At 41.0% G+C, this 26,666-nt stretch overlaps 1 protein-coding gene across 2 annotated transcripts in view; it reads left to right on the forward strand.

Moving 5' to 3' along the window:
* PDE4B (phosphodiesterase 4B) overlaps nucleotides 1–26,666 on the forward strand; it is a gene marked incomplete at its 5' end in the record, with an annotated part of 592,264 nt that overhangs the window by 436,272 nt on the left and 129,326 nt on the right. For both annotated transcript variants that reach the window (XM_079919229.1, XM_079919230.1), the window contains one exon: nucleotides 15,035–15,229. In XM_079919229.1, the coding sequence (XP_079775355.1) occupies nucleotides 15,035–15,229 (195 nt within the window). The remainder of the gene's footprint in view (nucleotides 1–15,034; nucleotides 15,230–26,666) is intronic.

A 26,666-nucleotide genomic window follows, 5' to 3' on the forward strand; every position in this document is an offset into this window, starting at 1 on the left:
TTGATTCCTTCTAGAGAATTTTAAATTACATTTGTTGTGTTGTTCATCATTGTTTGCTCTTTAGTTCTTCTAGGTCCTTGTTAAACGTTTCTTGTATTTTCTCCATTCTATTTCCAAGATTTTGGATCATCTTTACTATCATTACTCTGAATTCTTTTTCAGGTAGACTGCCTATTTCCTCTTCATTTGTTTGGTCTGGTGAGTTTTTACCTTGCTCCTTCATCTGCTCTGTGTTTCTCTGTCTTCTCATTTTGTTTAACTTACTGTGTTTGGAGTCTCCTTTTTGCAGGCTGTAGGTTCATAGTACCTGTTGTTTTGGTGTCTGCCCCAGTGGGTAAGGTTGTTTCAGTGGGTTGTGTATGCTTCCTGGTGGAGGAGACTAGTGCCTGTGTTCTGGTGGATGAGTCTGGATCTTGTCTTTCTGGTGGGCAGGTCCGCATCCGGTGGTGTGTTTTGGTGTATCTGTGACCTTATTATCATTTCAGGCAGCCTCTTTGCTAATGGGTGTGGTTGTGTTCCTGTGTTGCTAGTTGTTTGGCACAGGGTGTATAGCACTGTAGCTTGCTGGTCGTTGAATGGAGCTGTATCTTTGCCTTGAGAGGGGGATCTCTGGGAGAGCTTTCACCCTTTGATGTTACGTGGAGCTGGGAGGTCTCTGGTGGACCAATGTCCTGAACTCAGATATCTCACCTCAGAGCCCAGGCCTGACACCCAGCCAGAGCACCAAGACCCTGTCAGCCACAAGGCTCAGAAGAATAGGGAGAAAGAAAAACAAAGAAAGAAAAGAAGGAAGGAAAGAAAGAAAGAAGGAAGGAAAGAAAGAATAAAATAAAGTTATTAAAATAGAAAATAAATAATTATTAAAAATAAAAAAATTAAAAAGTAATAAAAAAGGAAAAAAAAGAAATAAAAAGAATGAAGGAAGGGAGCAACCAAACGAGAAAACAGATCCACCAATGATAACAAGCACTATAAACCATAGTTAAAAAAAAAATGGACAGACAGAATCCTAGATCAAATGGTAAAAGCAAAGCTATACAGACAAAATCACACAAAGAAGCATACACATATACACTTACAAAAAGAGAAAAAGGAAAAAAATATACATATATTATTGCTACCAATGTCCACTGCCTCATTTTTGGGATGATTTGTTGTCTATTCACATATTCCACAGATGCAGGGTACATCAAGTTGATTGTGGAGATTTAATCCACGGCTCCTGAGGCTGCTGGGAGAGATTTCCCTTTCTCTTCTTTGTTCGCACAGCTCCTGGAGTTCAGCTTTGGATTTGGCCCCACCTCTGCGTGTAGGTCACCTGAGGGTGTCTTTTCATCGCTCGAACAGGACAGGGTTAAAGTAGCATCTGATTAGGGGGCTCTGGCTCACTTAGTCCAGTGGGGGATGGGTACAGAATGTGGGGTGAGCCTGGAGGGGCAGAGGCCAGCGTGATGTTGCAACAGGCTGAGGCATGCCGTGTGTTCTCCCGGGGAAGTTGTCCTTGAATCATGGGACCTTGGCCATGGTGGGCTGCACAGGCTCCCAAGAGGGGAGGTGTGGATAGTGACCTGTGCTTGCACACAGGCTTCTTGATGGCTGCAGCTGCATCCTTAGCATTTCTTGCCTGTCTCTGGGGTCCACACTGATAGCCGTGGCTCGCTCCCCTCTCTGGAGCTCGTTTAGGTGGTACTCTGAACCCCTTCTGCTCGTGCACCCCAAAACAATGGTCTGTTGCCTCTTAGGCAGTTCCAGACTTTTTCCCAGACTCCCTCACAGCTAGCTGTGGTGCACTAGCCCCCTTCAGGCTGTGTTCACACAGCCAACCCCAGTCCTCTCCCTGGGATCTGACCTCCGAAGCCAGAGCCTCAGCTCCCAGCCCCCACCCGCCCTGGTGGGTGAGCAGACAAGCCTCTCAGGCTGGTGAGCTCTGGTTGGCACCAATCCTCTGTGCGGGAATCTCTCCACTTTGCCCTCTGCACCCCTGTTGCTGTGCTCTCTCTCCTCCGTGCTCTGAAGCTTCCCCCCTGCCACCCACTGTCTCTGCCAGTGAAGAGGCTTCCTAGTGTGTGGAAACTTTTCCTCCTTTATAGCTCCCTCCCAGTGGTGCAGGTCCCGTCCCTATTCTTTTTTTTTTTTTTTTTTTTTTGCGGTACGTGGGCCTCTCACTGTTGTGGCCTCTCCCGCTGCGGAGCACAGGCTCCGGACGCGCAGGCTCAGCGGCCATGGCTCACGAGCCCAGCCGCTCCGCGGCATGTGGGATCTTCCCGGACCGGGGCACGAACCCGTGTCCCCTGCATCGGCAGGCAGACTCTCAACCACTGCACCACCAGGGAAGCCCCCGTCCCTATTCTTTTGTCTCTGTTTTGTTTTTTTTTTCTTTTGCCCTACCCAGGTACGTGGGGAATTTCTTGCCTTTTGGGAAGTCTGAGGTCTTCTGCCAGTGTTCAGTAGGTGTTCTGTAGGAGTTGTTCCACATGTAGATGTATTTCTGATGTATTTGTGGGGAGGAAGGTGATCTCCACGTCTTACTCTTCAGCCATCTTGAAAGTCTCCTTGCTCCTTATCCTGATATGTCATGTTTTTATATTTATTCAGTTAAAAATACTTTCTATTTCTCTTTTGATTTTATCTTTAACTCATGAGTTATTTAGAATGTTTAGTTTCAAATATATGAAACTTTACTAGAGATCTTTCTGTTATGATTTCTAATTTAATTTCACTCTGAGCAGAAAATATACTTTGTATGACTCGGATTTTTAAAAACCTATTGAGACTTGTTTTATGGCCTAGAATATTATCTATCTTGGCAGCATATAGTTGGGTCATGCTCTTTTATCCATCTTGAAAATGTCTGCCTTTTAATTGTAGTATTAAGACCATTTACATTTAAGGAGACTGTTAAGGTGGTCAGGTTTAAAGCTGCTATGTTGCTATTTGTTTTCTATTTTTCCTATCTCTTCATTATGTGCTTTTTTCTCTTTTTCTGCTCTGTTTTGGGTAATTAAGTGTTTTGTGCTTCCATTTTATTTCCTTAGGTATAGCTCTACATTTTTTTTTTAATTTAATGGTTACCTTAGGGATTCTAGTGTAAGTTTTAGCTTACCACGATCTACCTTCAAGCAGTACATATAGTATAATATCTTTTCCACAATATATTTCCATTTCTCCCTTCTTTGCCTTTGTGCATTTATTGTTATATGTCTTACTTCTACATGTGTTATAAATATCACAATACATTGTTATTATTTTTGCTTTTCAGTCAGTTATATTTTTCAGATATTTTAATAAGAAGCAAAAAATCTTTCATTTCATTGTGTAGATTCAGATTTCCATCTGGTATTATGTTTCTTCTGCCTAAAGGATTTCCTTGCTGATGTACAAAATGGAAAATGATGATGCATGAGCAAGTAAAGTAACATAGTCTATGAATAGGGGGAAAGGGTAGGGTTCAGAACAGAAGACTTGACGTCAGATATAATCATGGAGATTTATTGATAATAACAAGAGGAGAGACTGAGCAGATATTTACTGATGTGAGTGAGTTGGTTGAATTTGTTAATGGTTCCAATCCAACTGGGTTTAAATCCAAGGTCCACCATCCAAGAGCTGAGTGATCTTCAGCAAAATTTTTACACCCTTTGAACTTCAGTTTTCACATCCATAGAATCAAGTTAACATCTTCCCCACAGAGTGATATAGCAATGAAATGAGTTAATGTTCACCAAGCACATAACATGTGGCCCAGCTCACAGTGAGTGCTCTATACCTATGAGGAAAAAAAATGTGTCACTTTTCTTAGCTTTACTGCCTAAGTCAAGGAGAAAAGATTCTGTGACCTCATTTTTCTACCTCTACTTTCTCTTACCTTCCTCCTCTCACCCCCCCCCCACCTTCCTTTCTAAAAGAACATATTTAAAACTCAAATACCAGGCTGTCTGCAGGTGCAGTGTTCAAGACTGATAACATTTGGAGGCCAGATGTTAACTGATGTAAACACTATTAAGTGCTCTGTAGACCAGAGGCTGAGGCAATGATTTCCAATTTTACGATTATTATTTAAGTTAATAGCAAACCATACTGCCACTCCTTCCACCCCCTGACTCCACCAAAAGGGAGGTATATAGCCTATTCATTCTCAAGAGAATATAATTTTTTGAAATACAAAGTTCTTGAAACATTAAGTAATGCCATTTCACAAACTTAGGACTGGAAATGCAGCCTCAGTGCAGACCTCATCACCTACATGAAGCTCTCTCTGAAAGGTCAACAACTTGTGAAATTTGATCTCGAAACTAGTCTCATTTTCTGAAATAAGCCCAGAGTAATAATCACAAAAAATGCTTCAAACCTCTAACAAGTTTTTATGCCAACTGATGTTTTAAATTTGAGCTTCCTAAGGATTAGTGTGGGTGGTATGCCAATGACAGGAAATCAATAAATGAGTCCTTCTCCTAATGAAGAAGAGTTGCTTTTAAAATAGCAATTAAGTTGGATCTTCTATGAATCAGTAAGTTGATTGTTGGTGTTTAATATACTCACACACTCATTCATTTATTCACTAATCCATTGAATAGACATTGGTCCAGGACTAGCAATATGTGCCAAGCACATTGCCAGGCACTAGTTAATACATTGGTAAACACAACAAATGATCCTCATGGAGCTTGGCGTTTTATGCAAGAGGAAGACAGTTACAAAAATAATGAACATAAAAATAGATGTAGCAAAAAGCTGTAATAGTACTGTGATGCAAAAGGGCCCTACTTAAACAATGGGTTGGGGAAGGAATTTTTATGAGGTGACTTAATCCGAGGCTTAAAGAATGAGAAGAAGGCAGCCATACAAAGAGTAGAGGAGATAATAAGCAGAGAGCAGCATTTATTCATTCATTCAACAAATATTTATTCAGCACTTTCTATAAGCCAGGAACTGTTCAAAGCAAAGAAAATATACCAGTGGAAAAAAAACACACATGCAAAATTGCTGAGGTGGGAAGGGATTTGGCATGCTTCTGAAACAAAAAGGAAGCCCTTGAAGATGAATCATACTGAGCAAAGGGGAGTGTGGCACAAGATGAGGTTGCAGGGGTGGCAGGGGCAATACTATGTAGGGACTTTATGCTAAATGCAATGACATGATTTGCTGTGTGTGTTAAGAGATTGCTCTTGCTGTTATGTGGAGAAGGGTTTGGAGGATGGAGCAGGGGTGGAAGCAAGGAGGTTCATAGGGTGGCTGTGCTAGTTCAAGTGAGATTTTAATGCCCTGAAACAGTGATGGCAGCAGAGATAGAGTGTACAGTTTTGATGTAGGAGGGAAAGGACTTTCTGGCCAACTGAAAAAGAAGAAGGAGGGTTGAGGAAGGATGTAAAATCATGGATGATTCAACTGAATAGATGGTGGCTTAATTTACCACAGTGAGGGAGACTGGGTAAGTGGATGGAGGTTGGTGGGGGTTACTAGAGGAGGTTTGGGCTAACGATTAAAATAAATTCAAGTTTCCTGGCCCAAGTTTAAAACAATTAAATCAATACAAAAGTGAAATTCAGTGTCTCATGGGATTAACATGTCCCCCATCACTGGAGTATATACAAACATGCTAAATGACCATTTATCTACAATATTTTAACTATAGATTTCAAGCAGAATTCTGAAACAGATTTCCAGATGGTATGTGAGAACTTATAAAAGAAAGAAACAATTTCTTGAAACCATCATTCGTTGAGTAAGAAATGGTTTTCCTAGATTGATCTCATTTCTCTCAAAGGTAGTTTCACTTGCCTCTCAGCCACTGGAAGCTGGTACCATATATTTTAATAAATATTTTATTTAATTATTAGAGTTTATTATTGGCAGGGCTACCAAACTTATAAATGAGAGTATTTTTATTTTGTTAAGAAGCCATTTGAATATATTTTATGGTAACCTTTTAGGGAAATTGGAGAGAGTAGGCTGAAAAGTATTGAGCTAGTAGGATAATTTGTACATCCAAAGTGCAATTTTGTCATTGGGTTCCTTCCAATCTCTATTTCCATACCCTTTTAAGCCAAAGAATTGTGTCAAATGATATTTGGGTTTGAATGTGGTGCCTTCTATTAAGCTAGTGATTTAATTTTCCTCTTCCCTGCCCGCCCCCCCCCCTTTCTGAGTTGAGTTAGGTGCTCCATTGTCTCATACAGCTATCTCTGCACTGATATCTATCTATTGATATGAATCACTGTCCTATAGGAAGTGACCTTTACTGTTAAGAGTTGTCCTAGCTCTTAGAAGGTTTTAGTGGATGAAAGTGTGAGAGTGGGTATATGAAATTTCAGCCATAATTATAAAACATAGAGAAACACACACTTTATAACATTCCTATTTCTGAAAATTATTTTTTACCTGGAAATAGATGGGCAGAACACTTTGTAGGTTAGAAATAATAATGTTCTTAAAATCATGAGGTAGAATTGTTTACATTTGGTCCTGTTTTCCTTGTGCATCAAATTACGTAACATAGGAAAAACACAGTGTGAAGTAATTAAAGGATCATTAAAATATGCTCCTAAGCATTTGAAACAATGATTTTTTTAATGACCCTCATTTTATAATCCCAGTAGAAAAATTAGGTATTGATATTACTTATTTGTTTATGCATTTCCTTAGTGAAATGTTAACACCCTGAGAAAAGATCTCAAACAACAAATAAAAGAACTTTCAACATTAGAGTCCTCAGCTAAAGGAACATCAAGAGGAATATTCATGGCATTTCCATCCACCATCAACATCAAGAGATGAGGATGATCATTGCCAGATAGAATCATTTGCCTTCTTCTTGGGCTTGATGCCCTATGGAAGGTATTCCAGCCATTCTTTGCAGGTGGTATTTGGTACTTGGTAGCAACCCCCTGGTTCTTCTTTATGGAGCTGGCTTTTAGGGGTGATCACAGTAGTGGGCAGGAGATGACTCCATGTCTCCACACCACTTACACTCCATTTTGTTGGAGAAGTCTGTGCTGTCTGTGGTGGGCATCAAAGAGGAGCTAGAATAAGTTTCCTGGTCTCGAACCATTTATTCCTTCATTTTTTTTTTATTCATCAGACATTTGCTAAGTACCTCTGATAGGCAGGACCCTTAGCAATGGGATAAATAATATGAAAAAGAGGTTCTGTGTCTTTGAGGAACACAGCCCTTTGGGGGCAAACTAGAACACTTACTTACAATTATTCTGGACAAGTGTTATGGTAGAGATATATCAATAGATATCAGTACAGAGATAGCTGTATGAGACAATGGAGCACCTAACTCAACTCAGAAAGGGGGGCGAGCAGGGAAGAGGAAAATTAAATCACTAGCTTAATAGAAGGCACCACATTCAAACCCAAATATCATTTGACACAATTCTTTGGCTTAAAAGTGTATGGAAATAGAGATTGGAAGAAACCCAATGACAAAATTTACTACTACCTCTATCAGGTCTCAACTCAAATGACAGCATCTGAGGAAGATGGGTGGTGCACCCGGTGTAAAGCAATAGACAGTCTACGAGGCTGTGTAGAGTGGGCCTGCTGACCACCCAACCTAGAAACATTCTTCTCCGAACCTGTTTCTACCGTACCATTATGCTTTATCTTCCCCATAGCATTTATCACTTTCTGAAATCATCTCATTTGATTTATTTATTGTCCATCTCTCCCCACAAGGACCTTGTCTGTCTTATACATTGCTGAATTCTCAGGCCTAGAACAGTGCCTTGTTTCATAATGGATGCTAATAAATATTTGTTCAGTGAATGAGTTACCGTTAACAATGTAAAACCACATTGAACCACACTTGAGAACTGATCTTCTATTTCTAAAATCTCGTAACATGTTTAATCTCAGAGGCATCTCAAAGATCATCTAGTGATTCATTTCTTCATTCATTTCAGTGGGGAAAGACTAAGGCTTGGGGGTCAGAATATGGGGAGTGCCTGTTTCACGGCAGTTATTTCTTCACAGAGCGGGAGCTGGAAGCCAGGGCTCCAGAATCTCAGGGCTCTTCGGGATTACTCTGCTCCCTCTGGTTAAACTTCTCTGTGGGGAAAGCATCTTTGGATTATTGCAGTGGATGTAATTTTCAAAGCCCCTAGGAAAAAAGGAAAGCAGTGGGAAGATGCTTCTGGAATTCAGATGAGCTGAACATCATAGCTCTCCTTCCTATTCTACGGGAGGGAAGTCAACACTTTGGAACTGGATTCTTAGGGCAAAACTGCGATATTCTGCCATAACTGTGGCCAGAGGAGGTCTGCCTGCTTTCAGCTGGGACATGGGCTCTACATCATGCTGACTATGATTTTGCACAGTTAAGTCCTTCATTAGAAATTAGGACTGGCTGCAGCCTGCAGCCATTTATTATACAAAGGTGGGTCACTGTCATTGTGGGTAAAAATGAATGCCCCTGTGCAGCTGCCTCATCTATAGGGACCAGGTTGCACATTGAGGTGATGGCCAATGTAAGTATATAAGTGAATGGTTATTTTTATCCAAGTGGTAAGAAAGCATTTGATGATGTTAGTTTCTGAGTATATATAATTTCTGAGTATATATAATTTCTGAGTATATATAATATACTATATATAATAATAAACTATATATAATAAACTATATATAGTTTCTGAGTATATATAATTCTGTTTCCAACAGAATTTTAAAGAAACAGCATTTTTTCACAAATATACCACCGCCCAAAAACACACACATACACACACACTGCACACCCATACACCTTATGATAGACAAAAAAGTTCTCCAAAACTCGTGGGATGGAGTTCCTGGCATACTGAAGGGAGGATGGAGAAAGAGGACCCTATTGACTCCATTTGGGGACTCCTCTGAGATCTGCCAGAGGTTTTAATCCAAATAAAAATGGCTTTTTGTCAGATAAGAGATATAAACTGGTGAGATTCTCACATTCATTCAATAAATATTTGTTGGATGCCTTCTGGTGTGAAACTCAGTTCTGGGCCCTGGGAATACAAAATGAATAAGGCTTAGTCCCTGCTTCAAGGTCACAGTCTACTGGAGTGAGAGAGATAATGTAAACAGAGACATACAATCCAGCTGGTAGGTTCTGGGATCAAAAAGAGTCTGTGAGGCCATGGAGAAGAGGACCCTGGGCACAGATTGCAGGATGAAATTAAAAGAGGTCACACTTGAGAATTTTTCAAATGAAGTTTCACACTTGGGAGGCTTCTGTTTCCTCCTTTTGAAATGGGGGGAAGAGAATCAGCCCAGAGTTGTGAGAATTCAACAACATATTACCTAGAGAAAGAATGAGTTGTCAAAGAAAAGTCTCCTCTGATTCAGAAATGAGTGATTCCTAGGCTGTTGCTTCATAACTCTTTGTTACATAAATTGAGGTATGTGCAGGTAATTGGGGATCAGGAAACAACCACTCTGGGGACAATTGCAGGCAATTCTGCAGCCACCTGGCTTAGTTTGAGTTCTTGGAAATAGAGCTTCTCTTCGTTTAATAAAAGGTTTCATGTACACCTTGTGATTCTGTTCTTTATCCCTGACTTTTCCTGCCAGGCTTATGAATAAGGCTTCAGTCCTATTTCTCCCTCGGAGACTGGCAAGCGGCCCTACCTGCTCCAGCTGGAGGCTGGGCAGTGGAGGCTGGGGAAGCTGTAGATGTCTTCTGCCGCCTGCTGGCTCCCTCTTAGCACCAGTGCAGGGCTGGCTTTGCATGGATTCCTAGGCAATGGAGTCCACCAGGAGAGAAAGTGGGGCAGAGAATGTTCCTGCTTCTATTAAAAAGAAAGAGACGAGAAGATGGCAGACAGAAGCTGGTATAGGAGGGCTTTTCCCATCATGGGGGTTTGTGTAAAGACATCACCATCTCAAACATCTAAGCCAGTGATTTTTGTATATAAGTTTGTTTTGTTCAGGGAGAACACAGCTGTGCTTTTTATTTATTTATTTGTTTGTTTGTCTATTTATTTATTTTGCGGTACGCGGGCCTCTCACTGTTGTGGCCTCTCCCGTTGCGGAGCGCAGGCTCCGGACGCGCAGGCTCAGCGGCCATGGCTCACGGGCCCAGCCGCTCCGCGGCATGTGGGATCTTCCCGGACCGGGGCATGAACCCGCATCCCCTGCATCGGCAGGCAGACTCTCAACCACTGCGCCACCAGGGAAGCCTTATTTTTATTTTTAGATCATTGTCTCACAAAGCTTATCAAATAAGTTAATGCCACATCTGTATAGATTCATTTGAAGGAAACAGAAGAAACCCCTGCCAGTGGGAATTGAGATGAGGGTAAGGAGGCAGGAAGAGGGAAGGGACAGGAGAAACATTTCATAGTAAACTGACTTTCATTGGTTCAGCTGACATTTTTTGATAGACCTACTATTTACAAGGCTCCAATCCAGTTGCCTGGGATACAAAAGTGAGTAATATTGGGTCCCTTCTCTTTAGGAGATAAGAATCTATCGGGGAGCAGCTAAATAAGTGGATAATTAAGTAAATGGAAAATTAAATAGCGATTACAAGTACTGTGATCAGGTACTGCTGTAAAGTCTAGGAGAACACAGAAGAGGAGTACATATCTAAATCGAACTGGTAGCTGCAATGTTAGAAAATATTTACTGGAGAAGGTGGCACGAGCTGAATTTGAAGTAGTGATCGATTAGAGACAGTGGGGAGAAGGGCGTTCCAGCTACGGGGAGCACCACCTCTCACACACAGCATCACCCACTACCACCGCTGCCTCAAGAAGCTGAGACTTCTAGAATCAAAGCGGGAGAAAGTTGTTAAAATATTAGGTCTTAGACAACAAGCAATTGACTCAGTCCAGGGCGATCTGCTGAGGCAGGCAGAATCACAGGGGACAGCAGCATACAGAATCCTGGACGTCAGAGAGCAGGACTTGGGGGTGGGGGGAGTGTCTCTGATCCTAGAAAAAAGGCCACTTTCAATACTGTTTCAGTCCCTATGCTGGCTGTGGGCAGGTCCCATCAACTATTCAGAAACTTGTGCATGACATCCTCTCAGTCTATCTGAAACTTCTCAGTGACGTCATCCGAATGTTGAAGTAACTGTAAGCTCAAAGGTATCACTTAAAATGTTATTTAAAATTAGAAATTCAGTGACCCACAATAGGGAAAATGCCTGAGGAAGTTCGGCACAAATTCTGGATGAACCATTAAGTTCCATGGGCATGGAAAATGATAATTCTGAAAACTGCACACTATGAGAAAAAAAATCACGATTCAAGCCTGCAGGAAAAATATTAACACTCAGAAGGAAAATACTAACCTGCTAATATTTTTTCTCTATTGTTTATATTTTATATAACATTTTTATTTACTTTTATAATAGTATTTTTTAATATAAAGAAGCCTAAAAGTGAAAAATGAGTCCTGATTAAGGCAGGGCCAAAAATTACTCTAAATAAATAATGACCCCATTTGTATGTTTGCTTCCGATATTTCAGATTCTGTTTTTTCCCTAATTGTATTTCAGTTTATGCGGCATGTTCGTTTTGCTTGTTAAGCCTGTCCTCCGTCTTCCCCTTGCCCACTCCCCTCTTCCCACCCTGGATCTGTGGGACGTATTGTGATGTCTGCCCACTAATTTTGCTGTGACTGGAGCTGGTGTCTGGTTGGTGATTCATGTTTGTTCCTAAGTTGTACATCTGTGTTGGTTGCTTTGAAACAGTGCCCCAGGGAATATGAAAGGCCATTTGTCTCCCTGAAACTGCTTCTTTGCCCCAGAGAATTCTTCCTTGGCTTTTTCTGAATTCCCGCAAGCTCTTCTATGAGTTTAGGCAGGGTAAAGAAGAAAGAAAAAAGAAAAAGAAGAAAACAAAGGAAAGCAGCATGGAGGGAGTTTTAGTGTCCGGGCCTAGTCCCTGCTTACCTGGCAGGACTAAACCTCCTGGTACTCCTGCTAACACTGGGGGCAGATGCTTTGTGACATCTACATAAAGGGTAATACTTGTGGACTTAACTTTCTGCCCACTAGGAATGCCTGCAGCAGGAAAGAGGGCAGAGTGAGCCTTGGTGGAAACCCTCAATGGAAAATGTTCTGAGAGCTTGGTAGGCATACCCACTTGGCACCTCTTCTAAGATTTTAGCACAGATATACACAGCAGTGGCATTCATAATATGTAATGACTGGTACCACATGGGCACAGACCACCATGCTGAAGCTTGAGGCCCCCTGCTGTTCCAGTCATCAGCAGATCCTGGACGGTCTGGGGCAGTGACTGGCTGCCAACTGTTACAAAAGCATTTCAGGGACTCTCCTGGCTGTCCAGTGGTTAAGACTTTTCCTTCCAGTGCAGGGGGTGCAGGTTCAATCCCTGGTTGGAAAGCTGAGATCCCACATGCCTCGGGGTTAAAAAACCAAAACATAGGGCTTCCCTGGTGGCGCAGTGGTTGAGAGTCCGCCTGCCGATGCAGGGGACACGGGTTCGTGCCCCGGTCCGGGAGGATCCCACATGCCGCGGAGCGGCTGGGCCTGTGAGCCATGGCCGCTGGGCCTGCGCGTCCGGAGCCTGTGCTCCGCGATGGGAGAGGCCACGGCAGTGAGAAGCCCACGTACCGCAAAAAAATAAATAAATAAAACAGAAGCAATAGTGTAACAAATTCAATAAAGACTTTAAAAATGGTCCACATCAAAAAAAAAAAAGTATTTCAATGTTTTAATAGCCATAAAGGCTGTACAGATAGATACCAAATGAATTACAACATGATTACTCATGAAATTTCAAAGCTTATTTATGCCCCCTCTTTTTTTTTTTTTTTTTTTTTTTTTTTTTTTTTTTTTTTTTTGCGGTTCGCGGGCCTCTCTCTGTTCTGGCTTCTCCCATTGCGGAGACGCGCAGGCTCAGCGGGCATGGCTCATGGGCCCAGCCGCTCTGCGGCATGTGGGATCTTCCTGGACCGGGGCACGAACCCCTGTCCCCCACATCGGCAGGCGGACTCTCAACCACTGCGCCACCAGGGAAGCCCTATGCCCACTCTTAAGCTTTATGTAGTCCCATCTTTACCTTTTAAGAGCCTTCCCTCTTTGTCCTTAAAAAGAGTTCAGAGCCAGCATCAAGTCCTAGTTCTACAAGCTCGGGGTGGCACAAAGGAGTCCTTATCCACAAAGGAGCTCTTTTATTTTGCTCAGCAACTAGTACAGATCTCACCCAAGGAAACTGTGCAAGTCAGCTTACGTTATATTTTCACTTGCTGCAATGTATTTGCCTTACAACATAGCTCTACCTCCAGGCAGGCTGGCAAACAGGCTGAAATGTGTGAGTGATTGCCCACCTGCCTGCTTGCCTGCAGTCTCTGAAAGACAGTCCCATCCCAGACCGTGAGCCTGCTGTGAAAATCCATCTGCAGTACCGTGAAAGCCCAAATACATACATTGGGTTGTTATGGCTCTTCCTTGTTCTCTTAACTGGAGGTTCTCACTTGCTGCTTCTTATCAGACACCTGGAGTTTGTGGGTTGGCTAAAAGCACCTTCTCGGAATGGTCTCCAGGGAAGGATTATGACCCTGAATTCTTTCATTTCTTCTTTCCCTGTTTCAGTGAAACCTACAGCCTCTGGGTAATTTACTGCCTCCCCTGTCTTCATCCAAGGTAACAGCCAAGGTTGCTCATAATCCGATTGACTCTCTACATACCAAACACACGTTTCGCTTCAATATAGAGACTGAGGGGAAACTGCACTCAGTGATCCAGTGAGCCGTTCTGGAGTTCTGTGATTACTGAAGTCTGAGGTTGTCGAAGCCTGAATTGGAAGACTTGGGTCTTGCAATTCTTACTGTACAGTTACTAGCCTGTGATTTTGAGCTGGTGTTTAAAATCTCTCTAAGCCTCATTTTCCTCAAATGTAGACTGAGATCACAGGGTCGTGATAAGGGTTGTAAATGGAATGATAGATCAGAAAGCAATTTATAAACTAAAAAAATATACGCAAAATCCACCCCAAGAGAGAAGGCTATAAGAACTAGTGAACGAAAAGAACCACAAATGTAGAAATAAATTATGGCAGCTGGATGAGTATAAAGGAAGCCCACTGCTGTGGTCCAGCTTGGAAAAGAGAGCATCCTTAGCCCCGTACCTTCTCCAACACCTTTCTGCAGAGCTTTAGTCAGAGAGCAGTGAGTGGTCTAGAGAAATACTAGGCAAGAGGGTTACTGTCAATCTGAGGCTAAGGGAGGTTGTGCATGCAGGAAAAATGCATAGGGGATGGTGGAGAGCATGGGAAGGACACAGTGCCTAAAGTAACACCAGGACCAGGAGAGAGAAAACAACAGCCAAAATGTCTACTGCTCCCACCTGTGTGTTCATTGATCAGAGCTTGTTCAAATAATTCTGGACTTGAGGGTACCTTTCCAGAGTGAGGTAGACTGACCAGAAATCTCAATGGCACTCCTCTGCCAGAGTCAGTAGCTGTATCCTCCTCCAGAGAGAAAGCGCTGCAACCCTGGAGGGCTATTCGGCATTACTAGATTAATTAAGTCATTGTGTGTGCTTAAACTTGGATATGAATATTAAGTGTCAGACTGGGCCTCCGGTTTAATCAGCTAGTGCATGTTTTCAGGATAGCACTTTGTTCCTGAAACATTCAGAAATGTGCACATTGTATCGTTAATGAGACTGTGATATTTATTTATGGCAGGAAGAAGCCTCCCAGCTAAGAAGACTCATTCAAGTGATAGTTGAGTGTCTGGCACTTAGAGCTGTGTTAGATGCTATATCTGGAGTCGCTTATTATCAACAGTTTATTTTATGAATTTGTCAATGTTGCTCATGCCGCTGAAAGGCCATGGGACTTTGCTCCCAGGGTCAAATCCTGGCTCCAGTCTCTGCGGATGACTGAACTTCTGTGGGACTTTTCCGTTTGTATAAAATGAGAATGACTGCAACTCAGAGCTATTTGGAGCCTTAAAACTTTCCATGAAGTGTGAAGTGCTATGTAACGTGCCTGGCACGCATGGGTTCTCCATGTATGTGTGTCAGATGCCCTTCTCTATGTTTCTCATGTGACCACTTTTCTTCTTTCTCTTTAAGCTTTGATGTGGAAAATGGCCCTTCCCCAGGTCGGAGCCCGCTGGATCCCCAGGCCAGCTCTTCCTCTGGGCTGGTACTTCATGCCACCTTTCCCGGGCACAGCCAGCGCAGAGAGTCCTTTCTCTACAGATCAGACAGTGACTATGACTTGTCACCAAAGGCGATGTCGAGAAACTCTTCACTTCCAAGCGAGCAGTAAGTACGAGCTGTCTGGCTCCCAGTTTCACACTTACCTCAACTTTAACCCCATCACATCAGAGCAGCAGCACTGTTCCCCTTTAACCCACAGGGAAGAGGGAGGAGAAAAATGAACAGAGCAGAGGTGACAACAATGACCACCTTAAGGATATTAATGCTCTCTTGCATGAGAAATATGTAGCCGGGGTTCCCAAGAGTGTTTAAAACCTCAGGCAACAGTGTTTGATTTACTTCGGTTATTGACACTTAAAAAATATTATTATTATTTGTCTTCATTTCCTGAACTGCTGAATTGTTTATGGCATGAGAACCTTAACACTGTTTGCAAACCACACTCAAACTTTCCAAGGCATGCGCAGTTTGCATGAGGCTACAGCAGAGAAGGAAAATGGTGGTTGGTGACACACATCCTGTCTGAATGGCCTTTGCTGGGCGACATTTAATAAGCTGTCATCTAGTCACGTGTCTGTGTCCCTTCTCTGGAACCTTAACACAATGCCCACTTGTTGCCTGGCTCCTGGGTGAGACAGAACATACTCCACCACCCTATTAAGCATGGCTGATGTTTCTGTTTTGCTGCTATTAATTGGAGATCTCTAATTTTTATTTAAAGAACAACGAGCGGATTGTGTTACTTGTTTATTAAGTTTCTGAAACCAAATAAAATTGGATGCTGGAATTCATGCCTTAAAAGGTCTCTAGGCACATGTACAATTGTATTTAACATCATATGTTATAAAAATATCAGTAGCTCTCTAAAGTCTCCAGGCTGGAAAATTCCACTGGGCTCTCTTCTGCTGTTGGAAAGGCAGCTAAAAAGAGTCACCCTCTTGTGAAAGGGGCAGGGGGCATTTTAAAGCTACCAATAAAAAGTATTCCCCAGGGGGCTTCCCTTCCCTGGTGGCGCAGTGGTTGAGAGTCCGCCTGCCGATGCAGGGGACACGGGTTCGTGCCCCGGTCCGGGAAGATCCCACATGCCGCGGAGCGGCTGGGCCCGTGAGCCATGGCCGCTGAGCCTGCGCGTCCGGAGCCTGTGCTCCGCAACGGGAGAGGCCACAACAGTGAGAGGCCCGCGTAACCGCAAAAAAAAAAAAAAAAAAAAAAAAAAAGTATTCCCCAGGGCATTTCCGCCAGCTAATTTTAACAGAGGCACCCATACCCTAAAATATTTCAATCATTGGGTGGACCAAAATTCATTTATTCACTCATTTGGCAAAAATTTACTGAAGTTCTCCTATGTGCCATGCAGTGTGCCAGGCTTTGGGCATAAAAGGTGAGCAGAACAGTGGGAAAAAATCACAGATGCTTTAAAAACAGACGTTATTCTCTAAAAGTTTGCATGCTCTCAGGGAGGTTACAGTTAAATAAGAAAGATAAGAGGAACACTGCTACTGTGTGGAAGGAAACATTTAGTGAGTGCTTACTATAGGGCCCTGTTCATTTACATACGTTATCTCTTTTAATCTTTACAAAAGTCTCGTCAGGTAGGCACCATTATTATCTCCACTCTATAGATGATGAACCGAAGACTGAGAAATGAGAAACCTTCCCCTCCCCCATGATTCTATGCCATGCTATATACCTTGATGTAGCTAAGAAAGACCATAGGCAAAACTTTGGGACTTTATTTACCTATGTTCTTCAAACTGCAAAGTAGAACCTCTCCTATCAGGTAGAAAACATGAGTGGAGTAGAGGTAACCTCTTTGCTGTAGATCATGTAGAACCAAGGAAGTTTCTGACCAAGGTTTGGATGGGGCCTTTGACAGTGAACATCCCTGGAATTCTCTCTTCCACCAAAACTAACAGCCTTCTAGACTCCCCTGAGGGAGAGCATAGGAGATGTGTTGAGCTGAAGTAATTAGAGCTTCATTCACATAGTGCTTCACTGGTGAAAGACTAGCTTTGGAAGGCAGCTAATGCCTCCTCCCACCCCCCAGACTCCTGACAAACAGCCTGATGCATCTCAGCGTCACTCAGAGGCTTCCCAGCAGGTTCTAACCAAATTTCAGGATAAACTCCAGTGATTCCTTACTTAGGACAAAAAGGTTATAGAAATTTTGAACATGAAGAGACTTTCAAGACCACAGTCCAACTCAGTCTATAGCTGTAGAAACAGACATCTAGTTCTGAACGGCTCTGCGTTCAGGTCCCTAATACTAATGGTTACCCTCTTTTCAATTTTACCAACCAGGAAAAATTCTCCCCTAACTTTAGAACCTACATAGAGTTGCCAACTTTAGATTTAGGCAAGTAAGGATTATATATGTAAGTTAACTAGTATCATTCTCCCTTAAAAAAAAAAAGAGCGAATACCTTCAAGATGGTGGAGGAGTAGGAAGTGGAGATCACCTTCCTCCCCACAAATACATCAAAAATACATCTACATGTGGAACAACTCCTACAGAACACCTACTGAAGGCTGGCAGAAGACCTCACACTTCCCAAAAGGGTCTGGGTTCTCTGGGACATTGGACCAGAGACCTGGACATTGGACCACCAGAGACCTCCAGGCCCCACATAACATCAATTGGCGAAAGCTCTCGTAGGGTCCGCCGTCTCAATGCTAAGATGCATCACAACTCATAAAACAGCAAGCTCCAGTGCTGGACACCCCATACCAAACAACTAGCAAGACAGGAACACAACCCCACCCATTATCAGAGAGGCTACCTAAAATCATAAAAGGGGCACAAACACACCAAAACACACCACCAGACGTGGTCCTGCACAGCAGAAAGATAAGATCCAGCCTCATCCTCTGATCACAGGCACTAGTCTCCTCCACCAGGAAGCCTACACAACCCACTGAAACAACCTTAACCACTGGGGGCAGACACCAAAAACAAGGGGAACTACGAACTTGCAGCCTGTGAAAAGGAGACCCCAGACACAGTAAGTTAAGCAAAATGAGAAGACACAGAAATACACAGCAGATGAAGGAGCAAGGTAAAAACCCACCAGACCAAACAAATGAAGAGGAAATAGGCAGTTAACCTGAAAAAGAATTCAGAGTAATGATAGTAAAGATGATCCAAAATCTTGGAAATGGAATGGAGAAAATACAAGAAACGTTTAACAAGGACCTAGAAGAACTAAAGAGCAAACAAACAATGATGAGCAACACAATAAATGAAATTAAAAATTCTCTAGAAGGAATCAATATCAGAAAAACTGAGGCAGAAAAACGGATAAGTGACCTGGAAGATAAAATAGTGGAAATAACTACCGCAGAGCAGAATAAAGAAAAAAGAATGAAAAGAATGAGGACAGTCTCAGAGACCTCTGGGACAACTTTAAATGTGCCAACATTCGAATTATAGGAGTCCCATAAGAAGAAGAGAAAAAGAAAGGGACTGAGAAAATATTGGAAGAGATTATTGTTGAAAACTTCCCTAATATGGGAAAGGAAATAGTCAATCAAGTGCAGGAAGCACAGAGAGTCCCATACAGGATAAATCCAAGGAGAAACATGCCAAGACACATATTAATCAAACTATCAAAAATTAAATACAAGGAAAAGAATATTAAAAGCAGCAAGGGAAAAATGACAAATAACATACAAGGGAACTCCCATAAGGTTAACAGCTGGTCTTTCAGCAGAAACTCTGCAAGCCAGAAGGAAGTGGCAGGACATATATAAATTGATGAAAGGGAAAAACCTACAACCAAGATTACTCTACCCAGCAAGGATCTCATTCAGATTCAACAGAGAAATTAAAACCTTTACAGACAAGCAAAAGCTAAGAGAATTCAGCACCACAAAAAGAGCTTTACAACAAATGCTAAAGGAACTTCTCTAGGCAGGAAACAAAAGAGAAGGAAAAGACCTACAATGACAAACCTAAAATAATTAAGAAAATGGTAATAGAAACATACATATTGATAATTACCTTAAATGTAAATGGATTAAATGCTCCAACCAAAAGACATAGACTGGCTGAATGGATACAGAAACAAGATCCATAAATATGCTGTCTACAAGACTCCCACTTCAGACCTAGGGACACATACAGAGTGAAAGTGAGGGGATGGAAAAAGATATTCCATGCAAATGGGAATCAAAAGAAAGCTGAAGTAGTAACTCTCATATCAGACAAAATAGACTTTAAAATAAAGAATGTTATAAGAGACAAAGAAGGACACTACATAATGATCAAAGGATCAATCCAAGAAGAAAATATAACAATTGTAAATATTTTTTCACCCAACATAGGAGCACCCCATTACATTAGGCAAATGCTAACAGCCATAAAACGGGAAATCGACAGTAACACAATAATAGTAAGGGACTTTAACACCCCACTTTCACCAATGGACAGATCATCCAAAATGAAAATAAATAAGGAAACACAAGCTTTAAATGAGACATTAAACAAGATGGACTTAATTGATATTTACAGGACATTCCATCCAAAAACAACAGAATACACTTTCTTCTCAACTGTGCATGAAATATTCTCCAGGATAGACCATATCTTGGGTCACAAATCAAGCCTTGGTAAATTTAAGAAAATTGAAATTGTATCAAGTATCTTTTCTGACAACAATGCTATAAGACTAGATATCAATTACAGGGAAAAAAACTGTAAAAAATACAAACACATGGAGGCTAAACAATATGCTACTAAATAACCAAGAGATCACTGAAGAAATCAAAGAGGAAATCAAAAAATCCCTAGAAACAAATGACAATGAAAACATGATGGCCCAAAACCTATGGGATGCAGCAAAAGCAGTTCTAAGAGGGAAGTTTATGGCAATACAATCCTACCTTAAGAAACAAGAAACAACTCAAATAAACAACCTAACCTTACACCTAAAGCAATTAGAAAGGAGATTTGTTCAAGATGGCAGAGTAGAAGCACATGCTCTCACTCCCTCTTGCAGGAACACCAGAATCACAACTAACTGCTGAACAATCATCAACAGAAAGACACTGGAACTCACCAGAAAAGATACCCCACATCCAAATAGAAAGGAGAAGCCACATGAGATGGTAAGAGGGGTGCAATCGCAATAAAATCAAATCCCGTAACTGCTGGGTGAGTGACTCACAAACTGGAGAACACATACGACAGAAGTCCACCCACTAGAGTGAAGGTTCTGAGCCCCATGTCAGTCTTCCCAATCTGGGGGTCCAGCAACGGGAGGAGGAATTCCTAGAGAATCAGACTTTGAAGGCTAGCGGGATTTGATTGCAGGACTTTGACAGGACTGGGGGAAACAGAGACTCCACTCTTGGAGGGCACACACAAAGTAGTGTGCACACCAGGACCCAGGGGAAGAAGCAGTGACCCCATAGGAGACTGAACCAGACCTACATGCTAGTGTTGGAGAGTCTCCTGCAGAGGCAGGGGGTGGCTGTGTCTCACCGTGAGGACAAGGACACTGGCAACAGAAGTTCTGGGAAGTACTACTTGGTGTAAGCCCTCCCAGAGTCTGCCTTGAGCCCCACCAAAGAGCCTGGATAGGCTCCAGTGTTGGGTCACATCAGGCCAAACAACCAACAAGGAGGGAACCCAACCCCACCCATCAGCAGACAGGCGGATTAAAGTTTTACTGAGCTCTGCCCACCAAAGCAACAGCCAGCTCTACCCACCACCAGTCCCTCCCATCAGGAAACTTGCACAAGCCTCTTAGATAGCCTCATCCACGGGAGGGCAGACAGAAGAAGCAAGAAGAACTACAATGCTGCAGCCTGTGGAACAAAAACCACATTCACAGAAAGATAGACAAGATGAAAAGGCAGAGGGCTATGTACCAGATGAGGCAACAAGATAAAACCCCAGAAAAACAACTAATGAAGTGAAGACAGGGAACCTTCCAGAAAAAGAATTCAGAATAAAGATGGTGAAGATGATCCAGGACCTCGGAAAATGAATGGAGGCAAAGATCAAGAAGATGCAAGAAATGTTTAACAAACATCTAGAAGAATTAAATAACAAACAAACAGAGATAAACACTACAATAATTGAAATGAAAAATACACTAGAAGGAATCAAGAGCAGAATAACTGAGGCAGAAGAACGGATACGTGACCTGCAAGACAGAATGGTGGAATTCATGGCTGCAGAACAGAATAAAGAAAACAGAATGAAAAGAAATGAAGACAGCCTAAGAGGCCTCTGGGACAACATTAAATGCAACAACATTCACATTATAGGGGTCCCAGAAGGAGAAGAGAGTGAGAAAGGACCTGAGGAAATATTTGAGAGATTATAGTCGAAAATTTCCCTAACATGGGAAAGGAAATAGCCACCCATGTACAGGAAGTGCAGAAAATCCCATAAGAATAAACCCAGGAAGAAACATGCCGAGACACATAGTAATCAAGTTGGCAAAAATTAAAGACGAAGAAAAATGATTGAAAGCAGCAAGGGAAAAATGACAAATAATATACAAGGGAACTCCCATAAGGTTAACAGCTGATTTCTCAGCAGAAACTCTACAAGCCAGAAGGGAGTGGCATGACATATTTAAAGTAATGAAAGGGAAGAACCTACAACCAAGATTACTCTACCCGGCAAGGATCTCATTCAGATTCGCTAGAGAAATCAAAAGATTGACAAACAAGCAAAAGCTAAGAGAATTCAGCACCACCAAACCAGCTCTACAACAAATGCTAAAGGAACTTCTCTAAGTGGGAAACACAAGAGAGGAAAAGGACCTACAAAACCAAACCCAAAACAATTACAAAAATGGTCATAGGAACATACATATAAATAATTACCTTAAACATGAATGGATTAAATGCTCCAACCAAAAGACACCAGCTTGCTGAATGGATACAAAAACAAGACCCATATATATGCTGTCTACAAGAGAACCACTTTAGACCGAGCAACACATACAGACTGAAAGTGAGGGGATGGAAAAAGATATTCAATGCAAATGGAAATCAAAAGAAAGCTGGAGTAACAATACTCATCTTAGATAAAATAGACTTTAAAATAAAGAATGTTACAAGAGACAATGAAGGAGACTACATAATGATCAAGGGATCAACCCAAGAAGAAGATATAACAATTATAAATATATATGCACCCAACATAGGAGCACCTCAATACATAAGGCAAACTGCTAACAGCTGTAAAGGAGGAAACCGACAGTAACACAATAATAGTGGGGGACTTTAACACCTCAGTTACACAATGGACGGATCATGCAAACAGAAAATTAATAAGGAAACAGAAGCTTTAAATGACACAGTAGACCAGATAGATTTAATTGATATTTATAGGACATTCCATCCAAAAACAGCAGATTACACTTTCTCTCAAGTGCGCACGGAACACTCTCCAGGATAGATCATATCTTGGGTGACAAATCAAGCCTCAGTAAATTTAAGAAAATTGAAATCATATCAAGCATCTTTTCTGACCACAATGCTATGAGATTAGAAATGAATTACAGAGGAAAAAACATAAGAAACACAAGCATATGGAGGTTAAACAATACATTACTAAATAACCAAGAGATCACTGAAAAAATCAAAGGGGAAATCAAAATATACCTAGAGACAAATGATAATGAAAACATGATGATCCAAAACCTGTGGGATGCAGCAAACGCAGTTATAAGAGGGAAGTTTATAGCTATGCAGGCCTACCTCAAGAAACAAGAAAAATTTCAAATAAACAATCTATCCTTACACCTAAAGGATCTGGAGAAAGAAGAACAAACAAAACCCAAAGTTAGTAGAAGGAAAGAAATCATAAAGATCAGAGAATAAATAAATGAAGCAGAAACAAGGGGAAAATAGCAAAGATTCTATAAAACCAAAAGCTGGTTCTTTGAGAAGAGAAACAAAATTGATAGACCATTACCCAGACTCATCAAGAAAAAGAGGGAGAGGACTCAAATCAATAAAATTAGTCATGAAAAAGGAGATGTTACAACAGACACTGCAGAAATACAAAGCATCCGAAGAGATTACTACGAGCAACTCTATGCCAATAAAACGGACAACCTGGAAGCAATGGACAAATTCTTGGAGAGGTATAACCTTCCAAGAGTGAAGCAGGAAGAAATAGAAAATATGAACAGACCTATCACAAGTAAGTAAATTGAAACTGTGATTAAAAATCTTCCAATAAACAAAGTCCAGGACCAGATGGCTTTACAGGTGAATTCTATCAAAAATTTAGAGAAGAGCTAACACCCATCCTTCTCAAACTCTTCCAAAAAATTGCAGAGGAAGGAACACTCCCAAACTCATTCTATAAGGCCACCATCACCCTCATACCAAAAACAGACAAAGATACTACAAAGAAAGAAAATTACACACCAATATCACCGATGAATATAGATGCAAAAATCCTCAGCATAAGACTAGCAAACAGAATCCCACAACACATTAAAAGGATCATACACCATGATGAAGTGGGTTTATCCCAGGCATGCAGGGATTCTTCAATATACACAAATCAATCAATATGATACACTATATTAACAAATTGAAGAATAAAAACCATATGATCATCTCAATAGATGCAGAAAAAGCTTTTGACAAAATTCAACACCCATTTATCATAAAAGCTCTCGAGAAAGTGGGCATAGAGAGAACCTACGTCAACATAATAAAGGCCATATATGACAAACCCACAGCAAACATCATTCTCCATGGTGAAAAACTGAAAACATTTCCTCTAAGATCAGGAACAAGGCAAGGATGTCCACTCTCGTCACTATTATTCAACATACTTTTGGAAGTCCTAGCCACGGCAATCACAGAAGAAGAAGAAATAAAAGGAATACAAATTGGAAAAGAAAATGTAAAACTGTCACTGTTTGGAGCTGACATGATACTATACATAGAGAATCCTAAAGATGCCACCAGAAAACTACTAGAGCTAATCAATGAATTTGGTATACTAGCAGGATACAAAATTAATGAACAGAAACCTCTTGCATTCCTATACACTAATGATGAAAAATCTGAAAGAGAAATTAAGGAAGTACTCCCATTTACCATTGCAACAAAAAGAAAAAAAAATACCTAGGAATAAACCTACCTAGAGAGACAAAAGAGCTTTATGCAGAAAACTATAAGACACTGTTGAAAGAAATTAAAGATGATACCAACAGATGGAGAGATATACCATGTTCTTGGATTGGAAGAATCAATACTGTGAAAAAGACTATACTACCCAAAGCAATCTACAGATTCAATGCAATCCCTATTAAACTACCAGTGGCATTTTTTACAGAACTAGAACAAAAAATCTTAAAATTTGTATGGAGACAAAGAAGACCCCAAATAGCCAAAGCAGTCTTGAGGGAAAAAAACAGAGCTGGAGGAATCAGCCTCCCTGACTTCAGACTATACTACAAAACTACAGTAATGAAGACAATATGGTACTGACACAAAAACAGAAACACAGATCAATGGAACAAGATAGAAAGCCCAGAGATAAACCCCCATGCATCTATGGTCAACTAATCTATGACAAAGGAGGCAAGGATATACAATGGAGAAAAGACAGTCTCTTCAATAAGTGGTGCTGGGAAAACTGGAGAGCTACATGGAAATGAATGAAATTAGAACACTCCCTAACACCATACACAAAAATAAACTCAAAGTGTATTAGAGACCTAAATGTAAGACCAGAAACTATAAAACTCTTAGAGGAAAACATAGGAAGAACACTCCTTGACATAAACCACAGCAAGATCTTTTTTGATCCACCTCCTAGAGTAATGGAAATAAAAACAAAAATAAACAAATGGGACCTAGTAAAACTTAAAAGCTTTTGCAAAGCAAAGGAAACAAAACAAAAAGACAACCCTCAGAATGTGAAAAATATTTGCAGATGAATCAACGGACAAAGGATTAATCTCTGAAATATATAAACAGCTCATGCAGCTCAATATCAAAACAACAAACAACCCAATCAAAAAACGGGCAGAATACCTAAATAGACATTTCTCCAAAGAGGACATACAGATCCCAGGAAGCACATGAAAAGCTGCTCAACATCACTAGCTATTACAGAAATGCAAATCAATACTATAATGACGTATCACCTCACACCAGTTAGAATGGGCATCATCAGAAAATCTACAAATAACAAATGCTGGAGAGGGTGTGGAGAAAAGGGAACCCTCTTGCATTGTTGGTGGGAATGTAAACTGATACAGCCACTATGGAGAACAGTATGGAGGTTCCTTCAAAAACTATAAATAGAATTGCCATATTACCCAACAATCCCACGACTGGGCATATATCCAGAGAAAACCATAAATCAAAAAGACACATGCACCCCAATGTTCATTGCAGCACTATTTACAATAGCCAGGTCATGGAAGCAACCTAAATGCCCATTGACAGATGAATGGATAAGGAAGATGTGGTACATATATACAATGGAATATTAATCAGCCAAAAAGGAACAAAATTGGGTCATTTGTAGAGATGTGGATGAATCTAGAGACTGTCATACAGAGTGAAGTAAGTCTCAAAGAGAAAAACAAATATCACATATTAAAGCATATATGTGGAATCTAGAAAAATGGTACAGATGATCTGGTTTTCGGGGCAGAAATTGAGACACAGATGTAGAGAACAAACGTATGGACAAGGGGGGAGAGCAGCGGCGGGTGGGGGTGGTGATGGTGGGATGAATTGGGAAATTGGGATTGACATGCTTACACTGATGTGTATAAAGTGGATGACTAATAAGAACATGTTGTATAAAAAAATAAATAAAATAAAATTCAAAAGAAAAAAAAAGCAATTAGAGAAAAAAGAACAAACCCCCCCCCAAAGTTAGCAGAAGGAAAGAAATCATAAAGATCAGATCAGAAATAAATGAAAAAGAAATGAAGGAAACAATAGCAAAGATCAATAAAACTAAAAGCTGCTTCTTTGAGAAGATAAACAAAATTGATAAACCATTATCCAGACTCATCAGGAAAAAAAGGGAGAAGACTCAAATCAACAGAATTAGGAATGCAAAAGAAGTAACAACTGACACTGCAGAAATATGAAAGATCGTGAGTGATTACTACAAGCAACTATATGCCAATAAAATGTACATCCTGGAAGAAATGGACCAATTCTTAGAAAAACACAACCTTCTGAGACTGAATCAGGAAGAAATAGAAAATATAAACAGACCTATCACAAGCACTGAAATTGAAACTGTGATTAAAAATCTTCCAACAAACAAAAGCCCAGGAATATGTGGTTTCACAGGTGAATTCTATCAAACATTAAGAGAAGAGCTAACACCTATCCTTCTCAAACTCTTCCAAAATATAGCAGAGGGAGAAACACTCCCAAACTCATTCTACAAGGCCACCATCACCCTTATACCAAAACCAGAAAAACATGTCACACACGCACAAAATAAATTACAGGCCAATATCACTAATGAACATAGATGCAAAAACCCTCAACAAGATACTAGCAAACAGAATCCAACAGCACA

Source organism: Stenella coeruleoalba (genome assembly GCF_951394435.1).
Source record: "Stenella coeruleoalba genome assembly, chromosome: 1".
Classification (NCBI taxonomy): domain Eukaryota; kingdom Metazoa; phylum Chordata; class Mammalia; order Artiodactyla; family Delphinidae; genus Stenella; species Stenella coeruleoalba.